At 45.0% G+C, this 15,120-nt stretch overlaps 1 protein-coding gene across 6 annotated transcripts in view; it reads left to right on the forward strand.

Moving 5' to 3' along the window:
- The window catches only part of dock8 (dedicator of cytokinesis 8), a 325,410-nt gene that overhangs the window by 125,756 nt on the left and 184,534 nt on the right, over positions 1 to 15,120 (forward strand). For all 6 annotated transcript variants that reach the window (XM_068030192.1, XM_068030191.1, XM_068030196.1 and 3 more), the window contains one exon: positions 12,642 to 12,817. In XM_068030192.1, coding sequence (XP_067886293.1) covers positions 12,642 to 12,817 — 176 coding nt within the window. The remainder of the gene's footprint in view (positions 1 to 12,641; positions 12,818 to 15,120) is intronic.

Genomic DNA, 15,120 nt, shown 5'->3' on the forward strand with positions numbered 1-15,120 from the left:
CAGCGTGGGGAGAATGTGGGACTTGCTATCACGAGGAGTAGTTTTTGTGAATAGTCTAGGTGCATTGAAGGAGAGGGTAGATAAGCATATCAGGGAGAAAGGAATAAAGGGTGTTATGCCAATGTGTTTTGTTGAATGATTTTCTTTGGTCCACTGACTGGCGATCTGAAATTATATTTTTTGAAGAAGTTTCTGAAGAACATTTAAACCAGGATGACTGCTGGTAGCTCAAGATGAACACCTCATTTACTATACTGTATCGTACGTTGCAAAGGACTGTGAGGAGTGGGGCAAAATGTCTGTGCATTTCCCAGCAAAAAACAAGACCCAGGAAGTTTAAAGGAACTACCTGTTATTTTCACCAAGCTAAGAAATAATGATAACTGCTATGTGTGAATCACTGAGTGACTATCTTATGACGAGCCCCTCCCCATCTGTGGTTTTTAAGCTGGTGTTTTTCTCTGCAGCAGAGGAGAAGCAACTCGACTCTGACATGAGCAGACCCTAAGGGGGGTGTCTCACGCTCTCTCACGCTCTCTCGCGCGCTCTCTGCTTGAAAGCTTTAAAATCTTGCCTGTTGACTGACCACCTTTGCATACTCCGGCTACAATCAGAAACCCCGGTGGAGGAAATCATCCGCATCGCTATCTCCAAGAAACCTACCGAACCAGTCATCTACCTCTTCAAACTAAATGCCTTAGGACTCCTGAATTCAGCTAGAAACCAGTGGAAACACCAAACTGCACAGGCAGTATACCTTTTTACGGACTCTAACTCAACCAATCTACCTTTCCCTACTCTGTAACCTATTAGTGTGTGTGTAAACCTCTAGTGTGTGTGTGTGAGATTAAAAGTTGGTGCATTGTTTATTATTTTATTAGTTTGCTTTAGGTACAATAAAGTTAACCGCTTTCTTTGTTAACTCCAGAAAACCTGTCCTATTGGTTCTTGTTCTGATCATAGCAAGTAAGTAATCAAACACCGACTGAACTGGCCAGTACATCCACCTTAAGAAAGAATTATATCTGTTGTGATCAAACAAGGAGAGGGAAAAAAGAGAACCCCTTCAACCCCTCCTCACTTGGCCATAACAAGGGTGATGCTGATTGTGATATAAGGAAGGATGGGAAGAGGGTCAAGTGGAACACATACAGACTGGTTGGGCTGAATGACCTATTTCTGTGCTAAATATTCAATGTAAAAGTCCCATTCTCTTATCATTCCACGATAAGCTCCAATCATGTAGTGCACTGCTTTTGACATCCTTATCTTGTTTTCCAATCCCTTCTTGTGCTTGCCTCATGTTATTTTTGTAATCTTCTCTGGCTCCATATCTCGGTTTGCACTCTCCACTCTTCCTGATCCCCCACTCCACTAACAGTGAGTGATCCTTCAGCTGTCTTGACTTTGCACTCTGGAATTCCATTCCGAAATCTCTTTTCCTTGTAACCTATATCTCCACCTTCAAATGGCTCTTTAAAACCTACATCTTCAACCTTACCTTCGATCACTTTTCCCCAACTCTTTTCTGAGTGTTTCTCAATATTTCCCCCTTTTTTATATTATGAAGTGTCATTGGACATTTGCTATGGTAAAGGTACATGTTGTTCTCTTTGGGGGAATATTGTTTGTTTATATCACATTGGGTGACATCTTCATCAATGATGTATTGGGTGGTATTAGAGCGTTCTGAATATTTCAGAAAAAATTTTGGACGACCCTTTTCTCAGATCATATTCTGTTGTTGGATTCACTTGAGGATTAAGTACATTACATTCACAATCTTAAACAATGTCTCAAAATCTCCTGGAGCTGAATCTTTTAGTGCTCAGTGCTCATATCCCCATCAAAAAATTTTAAATCCAACATTTTGATATACTTTGGATTTTGCTTACAATACAAGGGATGAAATATTGGGTATACCTGCAACTTAAGTCAGCATATTCTCTGGTGCCACTCTACTCAGTGTTAATGTTTTGTTTGTGTCCTGGACAAGGCTATTGGATTTTACTTTTCACAGAAAATGTATCAAATTGTGGAATGTGATCCCAAAACATTGCCAGAAATCCTGGAATCCCATGTAAGAAAAGTGTAATTAATTTGTTAGCCCCAATTTTAACCCTGCCCACCTGATGAGAACAGGGTGAGTGGATGGTTAAAATAGTGGTCATTTGCTTCTAAAGCATTCCTGATGCATTTCTGCATGCTACCATTTTAACCCCAATGATTCCAGGAGGGTGGCCACAGAGGCAGGTGGGAGCCTCACCAATATTTCCAAGTTAGGGTGCAATGACGTAAATCGGACACCGACACTAATTTTTACTGGATCTGGGCTGCAAAACCAGTGCCAAATTTGCCAGTGCAACCTGCCAATAGGCAGGATCGTGGCCAGAAGAGACACCATGCCAAAAGGAAATCTTGCGCCTCCATTGTCCTGTGCTTCACACCTTCTCCATTCACAAATCCCATTGGACTCCTATACCGCTCCCACCACCCCCCTAACCCACTTACCACTTTCCTTAATGCTGTGTCCACTCCCTCCCTCAGGTTTCCAGTGGTAGCTACTACAACTCTAAATTCCATTCCCACATTCAGCCTTCTTGCCATTCCTGCTGGGTTTGGGTGGGATTCATTATTCCATCCTTTAATTGAGAGTTAAAAGGCCCAGAGTTCACACTGGCACCATCAGTGTTTTCTGCCTATCTTAACCCCCACATGCTACACTCCAACCCTGAGTTAAAATCAGGGAACTCAGTTACTGTAAAGCACTGGCCTGGTCAAAGGCCTGTTCTAACGGCTGTCTTTGAGTTGTAATTTGTTTTTCAATTGTTCATTATTTGGGACTGTCCCTGCTTTTCTGACATTGATGTCACTTAGTTCTAATTTACTGGGTTGGTAGGTAACTAGAAGGTAACTCAACGAGACATTGACAGAGACCTGGGAGTAAGTTGCCCATACTTTCTCCTAGAAAAATTCAAGGCACATGATAAGCTAAATAGAAAAAGCCTCCCTTTACCTAATCCTGTTAAGACAATTGAAATCAAGGGGTTCATACTCCACTATGTGCTATTATTGTGCACTGGTCAGCAGGTTTGCATCATATTACTACATGCAATATTTTTATGAAGTCGTTGACCAGTTTTAGGTTGACAACTTTCTAAAACAACACACACAAGAATTCACTAGTGCGCAAGTTAACTGAAGTTTTAACTCTTTGTTGGGATTATTAACTAATTATTATACTTTAAAAGAATATGAAATAAATAGGTACAAATTAAAAATATTTAGAGAGAGGGAGATCTGCTCAAAGATGCAAGATAAAGGCACAGTGGCGCGGTGGTTAGCACCGCAGCCTCACAGCTCCAGGGACCCGGGTTCGATTCCGGGTACTGCCTGTGTGGAGTTTGCAAGTTCTCCCTGTGTCTGCGTGGGTTTTCTCCGGGTGCTCCGGTTTCCTCCCACAAGCCAAAAGACTTGCAGGTTGATAGGTAAATTGGCCATTATAAATTGTCACTAGTATAGGTAGGTGGTAGGGAAATATAGGGACAGGTGGGGCTGTTTGGTAGGAATATGGGATTTAGTGTAGGATTAGTATAAATGGGTGGTTGATGTTCGGCACAGACTCAGTGGGCCGAAGGGCCTGTTTCAGTGCTGTATCTCTAATCTAATCTAATCTAATCTAATCATAAAGGTCTGGGGAGAAAGAAGTCAGAAATTTTGCACTGCTTTTTTAAAAACAAATGGTGGAGCGAGAGTATAAGTGTATTAGAGGAAGATGTATACAATTGCTAGAGATAACTGTATAAAATGAATTTGTTCTATTTAAAGAAAAAGCAGAACACAAGGTGCATTAATCACTGGCAAAGAAATCAGAGAGGAGAAAATGAGGCTCCGGCCACAAAATTTCAATCCACCTTCAATGCGCAAATTTTGCTGAGAGTCTGGAGAGTAGCCTATGTGTGACACCTTTGTTTTAGGGAAGGAAGGATAAACTGCGTAACTATGGACCAGTTAGTCTGACGTCATTTGTGGGGAAACTCCTAGAATACGTAATCAGGCTCCTGCACACCACATACTGTTCGCAAACTTGGTGTTGAATTTAACCACGAAATATGCTTCTGACAATATATCTACATCAACAACTAAACTGCCTATTTCCACCCAACATCATCCAACTCTGCCCCTGCCTCAGTTCATCAGCTCCTGAAAGCCTCATCCATGCCCTTGTTACCTCTAGTCTTGACCATTCCAGTGCACTCCTTGCGGCCTCCCATTCTATCCTCGTAAATTTGAGGTCATCCAAAACTCTGCTGCCCATGTCCTAACTCACGCAAAGTCTCACCCACCCATTCTTGTTTTCAATTCCTTCATGGCCTCACCCCTCCCGATCTCATCCAGCTCTACAACCCTCCGAGATATCTGTGCCCTTCTGATTCTGGACTCTTGTGCATCCCCGATTTTATTTACTCCATCATTGATGGCTATGACATCAGCTGCCAAGGCCCCAAGCTCTGGAATTCTTTCCCTAATTCTCTCTACCTCTCTTTCCTCCTTTAAGACACACCTCCACACTACCTTTTTGACCAAGTGTCTGAGTGTCTTATGTGGCTCAGTGTCTAATTTTGTTTGATAATGCTCCTCTGTAGCACCTTGGGACATTTTACTATGTTAATGGCACTATACAAGTGCAAGTTGTTGCACTTACTTCAGAGCAGGACTCCTAAACTTGCTTCTCCTAGTTGGAGTTTGCATCCCTCCGATTATCTTCCATATCTCCCCCTCATACCCTCCAGACTTGACTCTGGGGGTTCTGCACATGCCTATTCCTGGTGCATCAGGAAGATCGCTCCCCTCAAATCTAAGTCAGGGGACGGAATCACTGACCAACATAAGCAAATGGACCGCTGAGTGGAACACTACCTAGAACTGTACTCCAGGGAGAATGTTGTCACTGAGACCGCCCTCAATGCAGCCCAGTCTCTGCCAGTTATGGATGAGCTGGATGTACAGCCAACAAAATCGGAACTCAATGATGTCATTGATTCTCTAGCCAGTGGAAAAGCCCCTGGGAAGGACGGCATTACCCCCAAAATAATCAAGAGTGCCAAGCCTGCTATACTTTCAGCACTGTACGAACTGCTTTGCCTGTGCTGGGACGAGGGAGCAGTACCACAGGACATGCGCGATGCCAATATCATCACCCTCCATATGAACAAGGGTGGCTGCGGTGACTGCAACAACCACCGTGAAATCTCCCTGCTCAGCATAGTGGGGAATGTCTTTGCTCGAGTCACTTTAAACAGGCTCCAGACGCTGGCTGAGCGTGTCTACCCTGAGGCACAGTGTGGCTTTCAAGCAGAGAGATCCACCATTAACATGCTGTTCTCCCTTTGCCAGCTACAGGAGAAACGCCGTGAACAACAGATGCCTCTCTACATTGCTTTCATTGATCTCACCAAAGCCTTTGACCTCGTCAGCGGACGCGGTCTCTTCAGACTACTAGAAAAGATTGGATGTCCACCAAAGCTACGAAGTATCATCACCTCATTCCATGACAATATGAAAGGCACAATTCAGCATAGCGGTGCCTCACCAGACCCCTTTACTATCCTGAGTGATGTGAAACAGGGCTGTGTTCTCTCACCTACACTGTTTGGGATCTTCTTCTCCCTGCTGCTCTCCCATGCGTTCAAGTCTTCAGAAGAAGGTATTTTCCTCCACACAAGATCAGATGGCAGGTTGTTCAACCTTGCCTGTCTTCGAGCGAAGACCAAAGTATGGAAAGTCCTCATCAGGGAACTCCTCTTTGCTGACGATGCTGCATTAACATCCCACACGGAACAGTGTCTGCAGAGACTCATCGACAGGATTGCGGCTGCCTGCAACGAATTTGGCCTAACCATCAGCCTCAAGAAAACGAACATCATGGGACAGGACGTCAGAAATGCTCCATCCATCAATATCGGCAACCACGCTCTGGAAGTGGTTCAAGAGTTTACCTACCTAGGCTCAACTATCACCAGTAACCTGTCTCTCGATGCAGAAATCAACAAGCACATGGGAAAGGCTTCCACTGCTATGTCCAGACTGGCCAAGAGAGTGTAGGAAAATGGCGCACTGACACGGAACACAAAAGTCCAAGTGTATCAAGCCTGTGTCCTCAGTACCTTGCTCTACGGCAGCGAGGCCTGGACAACGTATGTCGGCTAAGAGCGACGTCTCAATTCATTCCATCTTCGCTGCCTCCGGAGAATCCTTGGCATCAGGTGGCAGGACCATATCTCCAACACAAGTCCTCGAGGCGGCCTACATCCTCAGCGTATACACCCTACTGAGCCAGCGGCGCTTGAGATGGCTTGGCCATGTGAGCCGCATGGAAGATGGCAGGATCCCCAAGGACACATTGTACAGTGAGCTCGTCACTGGTGTCAGACCCACCGGCCATCCATGTCTCCGCTTTAAAGATGTTGCAACTGCGACATGAAGTCCTGTGACATTGATCACAAGTCGTGGGAGTCCGTTGCCAGTGATCGCCATAGCTGGCGGGCAGCCATAAAGAGTGGGCTAAAGTGTGGCGAGTCGAAGAGACTTGGCCGTTGGCAGGAAAAAAGACAGAAGCGCAAGGGGAGAGCCAACTGTGTAATAACCCCGACAACCAATTTTATCTGCAGCAGCTGTGGAAGAGTCTGTCACTCTAGAATTGGCCTTTATAGCCACTCCAGGCGCTGCTTCACAAACCACTGACCACCTCCAGGCGCTTACCCATTGTCTCTCGAGACAAGGAGGCCGAAGAAGATGTAGGTTAAAATCCTCCATAATTATCACTGTACCTTTCTGACAAGCTGCCATTATTTCGTCCTTTATACCCCATCCGACAGTGCAGTTAATGTTAGGTGGCCTGTACACCACCCCCACAAGTGATTTCTTGCCTTGATGATTTTTCATCTCTACCCAAACTGCTTCTACTAGGTCATCCCTCTCTATTGTGCTAACACCATCATTAATTAACAGAGCCACCCATCTACCTTTTCCTAGCTTCCTGTCCTAAATGCCATGTACCCTTCAGTATTCAGGTCCCAATCTTTGTCGTCCTGCAGCCATGTCTCTGAAATGGCTATCAGATCATATTTATTTCTATTGGTGCTCTCAGTTCATCTGTTTTGTTTCGAATGCTACATGTATTCAGATACAGAGCCTTTAGTTTTGTCCTTTTATTATTTTTGTAACCTCTAGCCTTATCTGTTGATTTACTATTAGATTTGTATGCTCTGTCCCATCCTTTCACAGTCAGTTAATCATTTCCCATATTAATACCTTTCTGTCTTGCCTTGTCTCTACTCCTTGATTTACTATATCTGCCCAAGTTTGATCCCTTGCCCCTGCTATTCAGTGGAAAATCCTCCCTACTTCCCTAGTTATGCAGCTCGCTAGAATACCGGTCCCAGCATGATTCAGGTAGAATGTCCCAACAGTATAGCCACCACTTTCCCTACTGGTGCCAGTGCCCCACGAACCGGAACCCACTTTTATCGTGCCAGTCTTTGAGCCACGCATTAATTTCTCATTTTATTTGCTGTATGCCAATTTGCAGAGATTGTTACCTTTTTGACATTCTGCTTAATTTGGTGCCTAGTTCCTCATACTGACTATATAGAACCTCTTTCCTTGCCCTGCCTATGTCGTGGTACCTGCATGGGCCACGACGACTGGATCCCCCCGCCACTCGTGCCCCCCCAGCCCCCCACTGTAAGTTCCTCTCCAGCCCTCCAGTTACCCTCCATCTGTGAAGCTACATGGCCTCGGCCATCTGAAAACTGTATGTGCATGTGTGCAAATTACTAAGAAGGTTACATGGAAAGAGAAAAGGAATGGAAGAAGCTCAGAAACCTTGCTGTGCATGGCTGACAGCCTTGCCATCTCCAATACTGTTAGGCTTCCCTTTTTCCCAATAATGCAGCTCCTCCATTGGAGTCAAAATTTGCAACATAACAGGATTTGTATCTATTCATGTAGTCTCCTTCCAATTGTGAGAGAGTGGGTAAATGCCTGCTGTTTTGAAGGTCTCTGAAGATGTCTGAGGCAGCTTTGCATAGTGTGAATGCCAAAAGGAAGAACTAGCAAATATGGGCAAGAGGGAAAGTCATACTAAGGGCAGTAGAAGTTGTTGAATGTGTGAATGCAAATGGGAGGAAGTATCATGAAGTTTCCCATTGTAATTGGAGGAGAGGTTTGTGAACTGGAGGAGAGAAGGATTGCAAGTGCTGGGACATAAGACTGATGTTGCAGGGCTATATATAAGAGTAGGAGAAATGTGACTAGGAGTCTTGCTTTGGTAATCCTGGTAAGGGCATTAAATTTCTTCCGGCACTGCAGTCAAGCTACGACGCTAGCATTACCTGTCTACCCACCACTATTCACTGCTGTTGGCTAATTTTCAGCAGTACCCATCTGATGGAAATAGGGCCTCCTTCCACCTCCTGACTTGCTTCAGAAATGTACCCATCACCTTTGAAGAGATGCTGGTTGCCTTTCATCGGTAACAAACCCACTGGATGTCCCATCCTCCCAAACAGTGAACACCCTATAAGCAGTGCAATTAATGCTGACCATTCACCTGTTCCACATCTTCTTACAGTCCCTCAGGATCGAGGATGTCCACTCCAGTTCAGTGAGTTCTAACATGGCTAACAAGTCTGATGAGTGAACAGCAGTCTCTACCACATGTGCGGCAGGTTTTGTTTGAAGAGTTGGATAGGTGAGTTACTGGGGGGGGCCTGTGTGCTCCTTCCACTGCCTGGACATGGCCTCCACGTGCTCCCGTGAAAATCTCACAAGGTGCTCAGTACCTTCCCAAATGCACCTTCTCCACTTTGAGGGGTCAAGGGACAGAGACTCCCATGAGTCGGCGGGTGTGTTGGATTTCTTCAGGGATGCCTTGAGAACGTCCCTGAAGTGTTTCCTTATGCTCTTGGAAGTCTTTAGCCATTGCAAAGTTCAGAGTAGAGCAGTTGCTTCGGCAGCCTGGGGTCAGGCACAGAAGTGATGTGGCCCAACCAGCAAAGGTGAGTTTGGGTGATTAGCATTTTGATGCAGGGAATGTTGGCTTGGGAGAGGATGCTGACATTGGACCACCTATCTTGCCAGTGAATGTGAAACATTTTGCACAGTGTTGGTGGTATTTGTCCAGAGTTTTGAGGTGCCTGCTATAGATTGTCCAATTCTCCAAAGCACATAGGAACGCAGGGATCACTGCTGCCTGGTGCACCATGACCTTAGTCCCAGGTTTGAGGTCCTGGTCTTGAATACGCTCTTCCTCAGTCGTCTGCAGGCAGAGCTGACGCACTGAAGGTGGTGGTGGATTTTGTCATCTCTGTCTGCTTTCATTGAGAGGAGACTCCCGAGATATGGTAAATGGTCCACTTTTTCCAAGGTCTCGCCATGGATCCTGATTGATGGAGGAGGATGATGTGCTGCAGGAGTGGGTTGGAAGTGGACTTTAGTTTTCTGGATGTTTAAAGTAAGGCCCATCCTCTTGTATGCTCCAGTGAAGGTATCAACAATGACTTGGAGATCAGTTTCTGAGTGAGCACATACATAAGCGTTGTCAGCCTATTGAAGCTCATTGACTGAAGTTGGAGTGACCTTTGCCTTGGAGTGGAGGTGATGGGGGTTGAATAATTTCCCATGCATCCTGTAGGTTATCTCCACTCCTATGGGGAGCTCGCTAGAGGTGAGGTGTAAAATTGCAGAGAGAAAGATAGAGAAGAGTGTTGGTGCAATTACATAGCCTTGTTTGATGCCATTCTTCGCTGAAATAGGGTCTGTGGTGGTCCCGTTGCTAAGAATTACAGTTTTCATGTCATGTAGTCGGCGAAGGATAGTAACAAATTTCTCAGTGCCACCAAACCTGAGGAGAGCTTGAGGGAAGGAAATCTGCTGTCCTTACCTGGCTTGGCCTACCTGTGACTCCAGATCCACAGCAATGTGGTTGACTCTTAAGTGTCCTCTGAAATGGCCTAGCAAGCCACTCAGACTTTGTAGTGGTTTGATGCAACTAAGAAAAGGAATGAAAATGGACGGACCACCCAACGCGACCTAGGCACTGGAAACGACAACAGCAAACCCAGTCCTGTCGACCCAGCAAAATCCTCCTTGCTAACATCACACTATAGAAAGGATGTGATTGCACTGGAGAATGTGCAAAGGAGATTCACCAGGATGTTGCCTGGGCTGGAGTATTTCAGCTATGAAAAGAGACTGGAAAGGCTAGGGTTGTTTTCCTTGGAGCAGAGAAGGCTGAGGTGAAATATGACTCAGGTATACAAAATTATGAGGGGCATTGATAGGTTTGCTAGGAAGAAACTTTTTCCCTGAGCGGACGGGTCAATAACCAGCGGACATAGATTTAAGTTAAGGGGCAGGAGGTTTAGAGGGGATTTGAGGAAAAAAATTTTCACCCAGAGGGTGGTTGGAATCTGGAATGCACTTCCTGATGGGGTGGTAGAGGCAGGAACCCTCATAACATTTAAGAAGTATTTAGATGAGCACTTGAAACGCCATAGCTTACAAGGCTACAGGCCAAGTGCTGGAAAATGGGATTAAAGTAGTTAGGTGCTTGATGGCCAGCATGGACACGATGAGCCGAAGGGCCTGTTTCTGTGCTGTATAACTCTATGACTCTATCTGGGGGCTTGTGCCAAAATTGGGAGAGCTGTCCCACAGACTAGTCAAGCGACAGCCTGAAATAGTCATACTCATGGAATCATACCAACATCTACCACCTAGAAGGATAAGGGCAGCAAATGCATGAGAATACCACCTGCAAGTTCCCCTCCAAGTCACACACTGTCCTGATGTGGAACTATATCGCCATTCCCTCAGTGTCTCTGGATCAAAATCCTGGAACTCCCTTCCTAAAAGCATTGTTGGTGTACCTACACCCCAAGGACTGCAGCGGTTCAAGAAGGCAGCTCACCACCACCTTTTCATGGGCAATTAGGGATGGGCAATAAATGCTGACCTAGCTAGCAAAACCCACATCCCACGAACAAATAAAAAAAAAAGTGCTGCTCTTCTCAGATAAGAGCTATGAGGTGATCCACTCCTAGCGTGATTGCATCACCACCATGTTTCAGGATTTCTACAGGAATTCCATCTACTCGAGAGACCTTGTTGTTTTTCAGCTGATTGGCTTTTCCAACTTCATTCAGGGCTGGGGTAGTGCCAAGGTTGAGCTGCATAGTGTGCTGAAGAATGGAGTCAAGGATGCTTGGGTCAAAGACAGAGTCTCAATTGAGAATCTCTTTGAAATGCTCCCTCCAGCAGACTCTCTGTCCTTGAGCGCTCCTGTGTTGTTGGCTCACAGTGGGGTGGGCCCTTGAGTATTTCAGCCATAGACAGACTTCACAGCGCTGAAGAATCCATATGTCTTGTGATTGTCTGCAAACTGTTGAAAGTGCCACGCTTTTTCCACCCACCATTTGTTGTTTATATCATGGGGTTTTTTTTTTTGTTCTGCTGCCTTCAGATGCCTTTAGGCCAACAGCTTTTCTCGTGAAATATAGTTATGCTTCCAGTCTACAAACACTTTGCGCTTACATTTGATTAGCTCTGGAACCTCTTGTTCATTCTTGTCGAACCAGACCCTATGTTTCCTAATAGAGAAGACTAGAACCTGTTTGCTGATGCTGATTATGGTTGACTTTAGATGGTTCAGGCCTTGTGGATACATTGCAGCTCATGTTGGCTAGAAGTCCAGGCGATGCTTGTGAGGTGCTGGCTGAGGAGAGCTGACTTTGCCGGATCCTTGAGACCTTCGATGTTAATCTTTTTGCAGCAACATTTTTGTTACCTCCGCTGTTTAGGGACCAGGTTCATGGAGATAATACGCCAGATAAGACTATGATCGGTTCAGCAGTCGTTGGCACCTGTCATGGCAACGGGTGATATGGATATCCCTGCAATCACTTGCTCAGACAACGATGTAGTTAAATAGGTGCCAGTATTTGGATCATGGGCATTGCCACGAGGTCTTTAACTTGTCTCTCTGACGAAACAGGTTTTTGGTTATGACAAGGGCATGTTTTAAGCATTTCATCAAAGATAAGGACTCCATTGGAGTTTGCTTTCCCTACTCCTTTCTTGCCAATCACACCCTTCTAGAGATTCGAGCCCTTCCTGATTCAGACATTGAAGTCACCAAAGAGAATCAGCTTGTCCCTGGCTAGAGATTGCTCGAGAGCGCTTCACCTGTTCTATTGAAATGAAGCCAGACTACTAAAATCCATCAGATTTTCTGTCAATGTCATCAGATGACCGAAGTGAACACCCTTCTCATTGATCTACACTTCACACTAAAATTAAGCCCAATGAGTCAAATGACCTCTTTCTGTGCCATAAATATCTTCATTTCTATGGAACAGAAATTTTTGTGGTGGACAGCAATGAATATATAATAAATAAACATTTTCATTGGTGCTTAAAAAAAAATACTCACAGCAATCACCATATTTCTGTGTAATTTGTAAATTTAGCTTATATTTCATTTATGTAAAGCTTTATGTTTAACTTCAGTAAACTATTGGATTCTGAATAATGTTTATTTGTCTGTTAACCCCCAGCTTTTTTCTGCTTCCATCCAGCCTCCATTTTATGACCCTGTGGTGCCAGTTGACTTTGAGGAGTTCTTGATGTCGCACTGCAACATTACAGATCCTGACCTTCAGCAAGACCTGGGTGACTTCCCTGATGACGATCTAGAAATTACATTTGTTCCAAGAGAACGCAGGACCGTGCAGCCTTCTGTTCCAGAAGAAGGGTATAACACCTATCTATCAGTTTTGATCTAATTTTAAAATTAATTAATTTTAAAACCTTCAGGAGAATGGTTCCAGGGATGAGAAATTTCAATTATGTGGATAGATTAGAGAAATTGGGACTGTTTTCTTTGGACAAGAGTAGATTGAGAGGAGATTTGATAGAGGTATTCGAAAATCATGAGTGGTCTGGACAGGGTAGATGGGAAAAAACTGTTCTCATTGCTGGAGGGATCGAGAACAGGAGGGCACAGGTTTAAGGTAATTAGCGAAAGAAGCAATAGTGACATGAGGAAAAATGTTTTCATGCAATGAGTGGTTAGGATCTGGAATGCACTGCCTGAGAGTGTGTTGGAGGCAGTTTCAATTAAGGCATTCAAGAGGGAATTGGATTGTTATCTGAAAAGGAAGAATGTGCAGGGCTACAGGGAAAAGGCCGGGAGTGGCACTAGGGAAACTGCTTTTTTGGAGAGCTGGCACAGAAACAATGGGCTGACCAGCCACCTTCTGTGCTGTAACAATTCTGTGTTTCTCTGATACACTAGCAAACATGAAATAGCAAAATGACACTATTTCATGGGACTTCTCTGATGCCTAAAGGTTGTTCAGCAGTATTAGGATGTCTGAGACTTGGAGAGGGTGCAGACATTCAAGGGCATTACCATTGCTGAATCCCCACAATCAACATCCTGGGGGTCACCATTGACCAGAAACTGAACTGGAACAGCCACATAAATGCTGTGGCTACAAGAGCTGGTCGGAGGCTGGGGATTCTGCCAGGGGTGGGGGGACTCACCACCTGACTCCCCAAAGCCTGTCCACCATCTACAAGGCACAGTCAGGTGTCTGATGGAATACTCTCCACTTGTCTGGATGGTTGCAGCTCCAACAACACACCAGAAGCTGGACACCATCCAGGACAAAACAGCCCGCTTGATTGGCACCCCATCCACGAACTTCAACATTCACTCCCCCCACCACTGATGCACAGTGGCAGCAGTGTGTACCGTCTACAAGATGCACTGCAGCAACTCACCAAGGGTCCTTCGACAGCACCTTCCAAACCAACGACCTCTACCACCTAGAAGGACAAGGGCAGCAGATGTATGGGAACAACACCACCTGCAAGTTCCCCTCCAAGCCACACACTGTCCTGACTTGGAACTATATAGCCGTTCCTTCACTGTCACTGGGTCAAGATCTTGGAACTCCCTTCCTAAAAGCACTGTTGGCGTACCGACACCCCAAAGACTGCAGCAGTTCAAGAAGGCAGCTCACCACCACCTTCTCGAGGGCAATTAGGAATGGGAAATAAATACTGGCCTAGCCCACAATGCCCACATCCCCTGAACAAATTTTTAAAAATAAAGAGAAGGGGTACTAGAGTTGTCCCAGGGTGGAGGGACTTCAGTTATGTGGAGAGACTACAAAAGCTGGGATTGTTCTCCTTCGAGCTGAGATTAAGGGGATTCAATAGAGGTGTTCAAAATTATGAAGTATTTTGATAGAGTAAATAGGAGAAGATCAGTTACCAGAGAACACAGAACACAGAGCCAGAAGGAGGATGAGGAGATTATTTTTTTTTCTGCAGCAAGTTATGATGATCTGGAATGCACTGCCTGAAAGGTTGATGGACGCAGATTCAATTGGTACTTTCAAATAAGAAGTGGATGTATACTTGAAAAGGAAAAAAATGCAAGGCTATGGCAAAAGAACAACAGAGTGGGACTAATTGGATAGCTCTTTCTTTCAAAGAGCCAGAAGAGGACAATGGGTCAAATGGCCTCTTTCTGTGCTACATGATTCTAGGCAATTATTGTTGTAGTCATGATAAATATATACATGGGCACGCACTTGTCATTTTTTAAACCGAAGAGAAGCTTGAAATGGAAAGGCTTACAATGATAGATTAGGAGCATTTTTCTTCACTCTGGGCTCCCTGAGCCACAGGTCAACTGCAGTCGTGGGGGCTGCTTCCAGTCCATTGCCAGTGCTGCCCTTAGTGTGGCAACACCAAGACACTACTTCACCATGTCACCCCAAAAAAATAATAGGGAACTAGATCAGCCACACAACCATGTGTTATTTTACCAAAGGCAGGTATCTGAGTTAATTTTTAAATATTTATTCAAATTTTAAAATGAACTTGGCCAGGGATGTCCGCAGAGCTGCTCCCACTCAGCTGCTGTTACTTCACAAGCAGTGCAGCAAAAACTTCCTTCAAAATTATCAGGACAGAAAAGGAGTCCAAGAAAATTTCCAATCAAGAGATTTAGGGGAAACTATTGGGAGAAGTGGCAGTAAA

This window comes from Heterodontus francisci, chromosome 4 (genome assembly GCF_036365525.1).
Source record: "Heterodontus francisci isolate sHetFra1 chromosome 4, sHetFra1.hap1, whole genome shotgun sequence".
Lineage (NCBI taxonomy): Eukaryota > Metazoa > Chordata > Chondrichthyes > Heterodontiformes > Heterodontidae > Heterodontus > Heterodontus francisci.